This window comes from Myotis lucifugus, unplaced genomic scaffold (genome assembly GCF_000147115.1).
Source record: "Myotis lucifugus unplaced genomic scaffold, Myoluc2.0 scaffold_302, whole genome shotgun sequence".
Taxonomy (NCBI): domain Eukaryota; kingdom Metazoa; phylum Chordata; class Mammalia; order Chiroptera; family Vespertilionidae; genus Myotis; species Myotis lucifugus.
Window position 1 is genome coordinate 492,884 of NW_005871350.1, and position 6,635 is coordinate 499,518.

General features: G+C 50.4%; 1 protein-coding gene across 1 annotated transcript in view; it reads right to left on the bottom strand.

Annotated features, from left to right (window-relative positions):
* Nucleotides 1-5,234: 5,234 nt before the first annotated feature.
* Nucleotides 5,235-6,635, bottom strand: part of GJC2 (gap junction protein gamma 2) — a 3,933-nt gene continuing 2,532 nt past the window's right edge. The window contains 1 exon segment of the mRNA XM_006100197.3: nt 5,235-6,538. Within this exon segment, the coding sequence (XP_006100259.2) occupies nt 6,233-6,538 (306 nt within the window). The 3' untranslated portion in view covers nt 5,235-6,232.

Below are 6,635 nucleotides of genomic sequence, written 5' to 3' on the forward strand. Positions count from 1 at the left end.
TTTAGGTTAATCTAATTATTACAAATTATAACTATTTTTCTAATTTCATCCGCTGATGGAAATGAATTGTTTTATTTCAGTTGAATATCAACCCATTGTAAAAGTAAGATGAAAAAAGGAGTTTTCAAGCAAAGATCGAGTTGCGATTGTCCAGTTCTTGATGCATCAAAAGAAAAAGGAAAAGTTGCAGAAAGGTGCAATTATGTTACCTGCAAAACAATTTAAGTGCAACAGAATGACCATATCAACAATTTGGAAACGTGCTTCCGAAAATAATTGTCAAGGAGAATCTTATGCTAATGCTGATTCTTTGAAAAAACAAAACTGTGGACATAAATGCAAAGATTATGGAGAAAAACTTGAAAAACGTAGACATATTCCTCTTAGCAGAAGAGGCACCATATTAGCCATTGATAATATTTCTCCCGAAATACTGGATAATACGTTTCTGTCACTTCAACAAGTTATGCTGGAAGCAATGAAGAACGATGGCTCCAATAATTTTAAGCTCACACATACAGGGAAAGCAAAGCTTCGCAGCCAAGGGATCCTACCTACAAGTTTGAAATGCAGTAACGAAATTACTGAAAAATCCAGAAACTATCTGAACACTCAAAATAAAAATTAGGAGTACTATTTTTAATTTATTGTTTAATCTAGTTTTTTTATAATAAATGTTGCGTTCTATATTTATTTTCTTTTGCTACTATTATTATGGGACAAATTGTATTCATCAACTGCTACTATTATTATGGTACAGAGGGAGTATTTAAAGAAAGCTCACAAGCACTAGCTGGTTTGGCTCAGTGGATAGAGCTTCGAAGGGTCCCAGGTTCGATTCTGCTTAAGGGCACACGTCCAGGTTGCAGGCTCAATTCCCAGTAGGGATGTGCAGGAGGCAGCTGATCAATAATTCTCTCTCATCATTGGTGTTTCTATCTCTCTCTCCCTCTCCCTTCCCCTCTGAAATCAATAAAAATATATTATTTAAAAAAACTCACAAAACTGACAAGACCCAGGTGGTGCATGCAAGCCCCCAAGTTCCCAAGACAAAAGGCCTATGCCTTGTCCTGTGGTGATCGCAATTTCAGCTGGGCATTACCTTAAGGTGGAGCCCTAATGCCCAGGACTTCAGATGGAGCTGTTTTTGGAGATAGGACTTTTAAAGAGGTAATTAAAGTGAAATGAGGGTCCTCCCCTTATATGACTAGTGTTCTTAGAAGAGGAGGACATTAGCCCTGACCGGTGTGGCTCAGTGGATAGAGCGTCGGCCTGAGGACTGAAGGGTCCCAGGTTCGATTCCAGTCAAGGGCATGTACCTTGGTTGCGGGCACATCCCCAGTGGGGGGTGTGCAGGAGGCAGCTGATTGATGTTTCTCTCTAACTCTCTATCCCTCTCTCTTCCTCTCTGTAAAAAAAAAAAAATCAATAAAATATATTTTTTTAAGAAAAGAGGAGGACATTAGAACACAGATGCACACAGAGGTACGGCTATGTGAGGACACAGGAGGAGATGGCCATCTACACACTAAGGACAGAGGCCTCTGGGGAACCAGCCCTGCCCACACCTGGATCCTGGACTTGCAGCCTCCAGGTGTCATATTGGAAATTCAGTGAGCTAAACAGAAGACGCCACAGTCAGAGGACAAAATTTGGAGTCTTTATTACAAACACCGGCGGCAGCAAGAGCACTAATGTCTCTCCAAAACCTTGCGGCCCCGAATGAACTTAGGGGTTAGCTTATAAAGGCAAAAAACCCATGTGCTGGGATGGGGGCAGTGTGCTTAGCAGATATCCCGTAGAAAGATTGCAGCCTTGAGCACAGCTCAGATAACCAGAAGACACCTGGCATGGGAGGAACCAAGGACAGACCAGACTCCCATGCCGGCAGAGCGGCTTGCAGGACCAGATAATTAAGAGGGGGCAGTAACTAGATTATAGGCCAGGGGTTCTCAACCTGTGGGTCACGACCCCTTTGGGGGCCGAACGACCCTTTCACAGGGGTCGCCTAAGATCATCGGAAAACACATATATAATTACATATTGTTTTTGTGATTAATCACTTTGCTTTAATTATGTTCAATTATGTTTAATTATGTAACAATGAAAATACATCCTGCATATCAGATATTTACATGACGATTCATAACAAAAGCAAAATTACAGTTATGAAGTAGCAACGAAAATAATTTTATGGTTGGGGGTCACCACAACATGAGGAACTGTATTAAAGGGTCGCGGTGTTAGGAAGGTTGAGAACCACTGCTATAGGCTGATAAGAATATACATTAGGTTACTGGCACAGATTCAGATTGCTAGTCCCTCCCCAAAAATGTCTTATTTTTCCCATTATTCAAGCAAGCATGCTTACAGAAGCTAGAAATAGCAGAGTTACTTCTATCAGGGAGGCTATCTGGTTTAGTTACTTCCTGGAATTAACAGAACAAAGGACCATCTGTGTTTAGTGAAAAATTTTAAATGGCCGTTCTTACAAAATGGAGGTACAGGAACTAGATAGAGTGCCTATGATTCAGATGGAGGGCGAGGGACAGGATGGAGTTGGTCCTTCCAAGGCCCATTGTTCACAGGACTGGGAGAAATAAATGTCTGTTTAAGCCCCCAGTCTGTGGTATTTGTTATGAAGCCTGAGCCGAGAGAGACGTTCCAGAATAGAGCCTCCATTTGCACCTTCCCTCTCAGCTGGGATGCCCTTCACCAGCTCTGGCTGATGGGGTGTATATTAGTTGGTGTTCTCCAGAGAAACAGTACCAACTTGTGATATATAGAGAAAGATGAATTACAAGGAATTGGCTCATGCAGTTGTGGAGGCTCAGAAGTCCCGGGATCTGCCATCTTCAAGATTCAGGAGAGCCAGTAGCCTAAGTTCCGACCTGAGTCCAAGTCCAAGGACAGGAGAAGACCAATGTCTGGACATCCCGTCCAGAATGTTTGAATCCAGAATGTTCTCCCCCAAACACAAATCTGCCCAGTGCCTCCCCTATCCACTTGGCTTCATGGCTCCTTTTCAGATGGTAGGGCCCGTGCCCTACTCCCCACCCCTTGTAGACCCTTTCACCATCAGATGTGGAACACTGACCTTCAGGACCCCGGCCAGGCTCCTGTCCCTGCGGGAGTAGAGGCCTGCATTCCTTGCTGGCCCTCTCCAGCCATTAGGGCTGTTATGAACCCCAAGTTCCACTGTTCCCCACCCAGATGCCATTTCTCTGAGCTCCTGAGGGCCTCTACCAAAAAGGAGACCTGGCTGCAGAGTACTGACAAGGAAGCATGGAGGGACTGTGGAGAGAGTGCCCACGCACAGGCGTTCTTGCATGTCCATTACTACCAGCTTCGCCACTCTCTGTGCCCATTCCTACCCGTAGGCGCCAGGTATGGCAGGGCAGCCTCCCCATGGACCTAGCCTCCCTGGTGACCGCAAAGCCAGGATCACAGTCCTAAGTCCAAGACTGCTAGTTCTGTGGACCAAATTCTTTTGGAGAGGTGAACTGTATGTCGAGCTCTGGATCCAGATTGGAGTCGCCCTCCAAGACTTCCTGGGGCGGGGCTCCCCTGGGAGAGGGCTCCTGTAGGAGCAGGGCTCTCCTGCAGGCCAGTCTCCACCGGAAGTGCAGCTCACCTAGGGGCAAGGCCCAGCCTGGAGACGGGGTGCCACTGGGGGCAGGGCTTGTCTAGGAAGGGGCGCACCTAGGAGCGGTGCTCAGACAGTCTGACGGACCCCACACAGAAGAGGGACTCAGCTTACAGTTGGCATCTGACCCGACGCAGGCTGAGGTTAGGGTCAGGGTTCAGCCTGACTTGAGCTGTGGATGAAAGGGGCCATATGCTACCTGACAAGCTCAGGGAAGGCCTGCATGGCAGTCTTGCAAACTCTAAGACCTAAAGTAACCACAAAGGATGGTCTGAAATTAAACTTTAACTAAAAGCAGCTTATGATGGGTAGTCACCGCCTAGGCCCGTATCTTCCCTGACAAGGTCAATCTTTATCTTAACTGAGCTTACTGTCTTTTTGCATCTATGCTAACATATCATTGAAATGTCAGAGTAGCTTGTAACTTCCCTTTTTCTGGACCCCTCAAAGTACAACCACATGCCCTGAGCGCCAGGACAGAGACCACAAATTCCTTCATTGTTATTGTTACCGTGTTAATTGTTAATTATCCTGCACCCACCTAAGCAAAAGAAGTACGTGTCTATCATTTTACTTTTTATCCAATCCCAGAGGTTTCCCCACCCCTTTGCTTCCTCCCGCCTGCCTAGTTTATCACCAATGGATTTCATGTAACCCACTTAAGTCTCCTCCTTTGATGTAATATATAAAACAAGGTGAAAAACCACCATTCTCTGGAGCATTGTCCCAATCCGTTGTGATTGCTTCCCAGCAATTGGTGATAGTTTGGCTCAAATAAACTCACAAAAATCCTAGCAGCGGTTCTCAACCTGTGGGTCAAGACCCCTTTGGCGGTCGAACGACCCTTTCACAGGGGTCGCCTAAGACCATCCTGCATATCAGATATTTACATTACGATTCATAACAGTAGCAACATTACAGTTATGAAGTAGCAACGAAAATAATTTTATGGTTGGGTCACAACATGAGGAACTGTATTTAAAGGGCCAGAAGGTTGAGAACCACTGCTTTACAGATTTGAATGTTTTTACGTTAACAGGGCTTGGCCCTGGAGGCAGCAAAGAGAGGTTTTCAGCCAGGAGAGGTTATCAGGACCTGAGCTGGGCCTGAGGGAGGCTGGGAGACAGCTGGGGTCACCGAAGTCTAGACCAAGGTGGCTCCTTGCAGACAGCAGCTGATTTCCCCACCTCCCTTGCCCACCTCTGCTCCTCACCAAAGCCACCTTTGCAGGTTCCCCTGAGACAGCAGTGCCCCTCTGTCCCCTGAGCCACAGGCCAACCTTGACTCTGAGTGTTCGGGCCTGGCCTGCTCTTTGTTCTTACCATCCGTCTGCTTGGAGGGGCCCACCTGGCCCGCTGCCTGGCACTGAACTGCCCCCGGGTGTCTCTCAGGAGCTGCTCTCCAGGCTAGCCCGGAGCTTAGCTGTGTACCTGGAGGCCAGTGATGGACATGCACACACGTTTGCACACACCAACCGGATACATGCATGCATATGCTTGTACACAGCACATGTGCACACATGTCATATGCACATACATACATACATACATACCCGTGCATACACACACATCACACACCACACATACAGTTATAAACAAAAGTTAGGTTTTTATTTGGGAGTCTGTGTCTGAATTAGGAAAGGGGGCTGCAGGGCTGGGAGGCCCTGGGCAGGAGCCCCTAAGCCCCTTCCCCCAACACGGCCAAAGCCGCAGCTCTTGGCCACCACCCTGTTGGTCTCAGTAGCAAGGCAGACTGACCTCCCAGTGGAAGGCCCCAGCCAGACAGCCATGAAGCTCTAGGGGGCGTGGCCGAATCCACTCCCATCTGTCTGGGCAGGGACCCGGGGCAGGATGCAGGCCCGCCCCACACTCGCGGGAGGAGGACCGGCAGCTTATGAGCTGGTGCCCAGAGGGCCAAGGAGGAAGGAGGCGCAGGCCCGGGCTGCCTCGGTTTCCCCTACTGTAGGAAGAAGACTCAAAATTGCTTCCGTTCTGCAGGAAGCAGCATGTGGGCGGGAGGCGGGTGGCTGGGAAAGGAGCCACATTGGCTGCTGCAGGGAGTGGGGACAGCATTGTACCCCGAACGCCCAGGCCAGACACCTCTGGCGTCATATCTGGGCTGCTGCCAGGGAGCAGGGAAGAGGCTGGACCCTCTGTTCAGAGACGTCCTGAGGCGCTGGCTGGGTCCCAGAGAAGCTCTGAGGGAAGGATTGGGCACCTGGGCCAGAGAGGCTCAAGGTGGCTCTGTAGGGGCCGATAGGGGTGGTGGCGAGGGCAGTGCCCTAGCCACAGTCCAGCCCACTCTTCAGGGTTTACGAACCAGAACTGGGGACCCTTGTGGTTGCCAGGCCCATCCTCCCCTCTTATCCCGGACAGAGAGAGGGTTCAGGTGGGAAGGGGTAGCGCTACAGAGCAGAGGGTGCCCTTCCCAAGGGAGAGGGCGGCCGGCTGAGGAGAAGGAGGAGGGGGAGGAGGAGGTGGAGACGGCAGGTGATGCTCTGTGTCCAGCGCGGCCAATACCCAGCTTCATCCCAGAGTCCCCAGCCAATGCCGGCGTGAAGGGAGGGCCGAGCACTGGGGCGGGGCCTCAGATCCAGACGGTGGCCTTCCCCTCCCTGCTGCTGGCACTGCCTTTCTCGGAGCCCGCCCTAGGTTTGGCGCCCGGCCGGCCCTGGTCCCCGCCCGTGCCCCCCGACGTGGCACTGCCTGACCCGGAAGCGGAGGCGCCGGCCCTGGGGGGCCCCCGGGTGGCCGCGGGGAGGCCGGAGCAGGGCGGGTGGTCACGGTCGCCGAGCGCGCGCGCATCCCGCAAGGTCCGCAGCGCGGGGCTGGGCAGGTCTTGGTCGTGGGCGCGCTCCCTCAATACCAGACTGTAATCGGGGGGTAGGAAGGGCTGGGAAGAGAGTGTGCAACGGCAGTTATTGGGGGTCTCGTTGTTCGTTTTTATTTAGATAGGTATTTGCTGTTCAGGGGTTTTTTTAGTGCAAAAG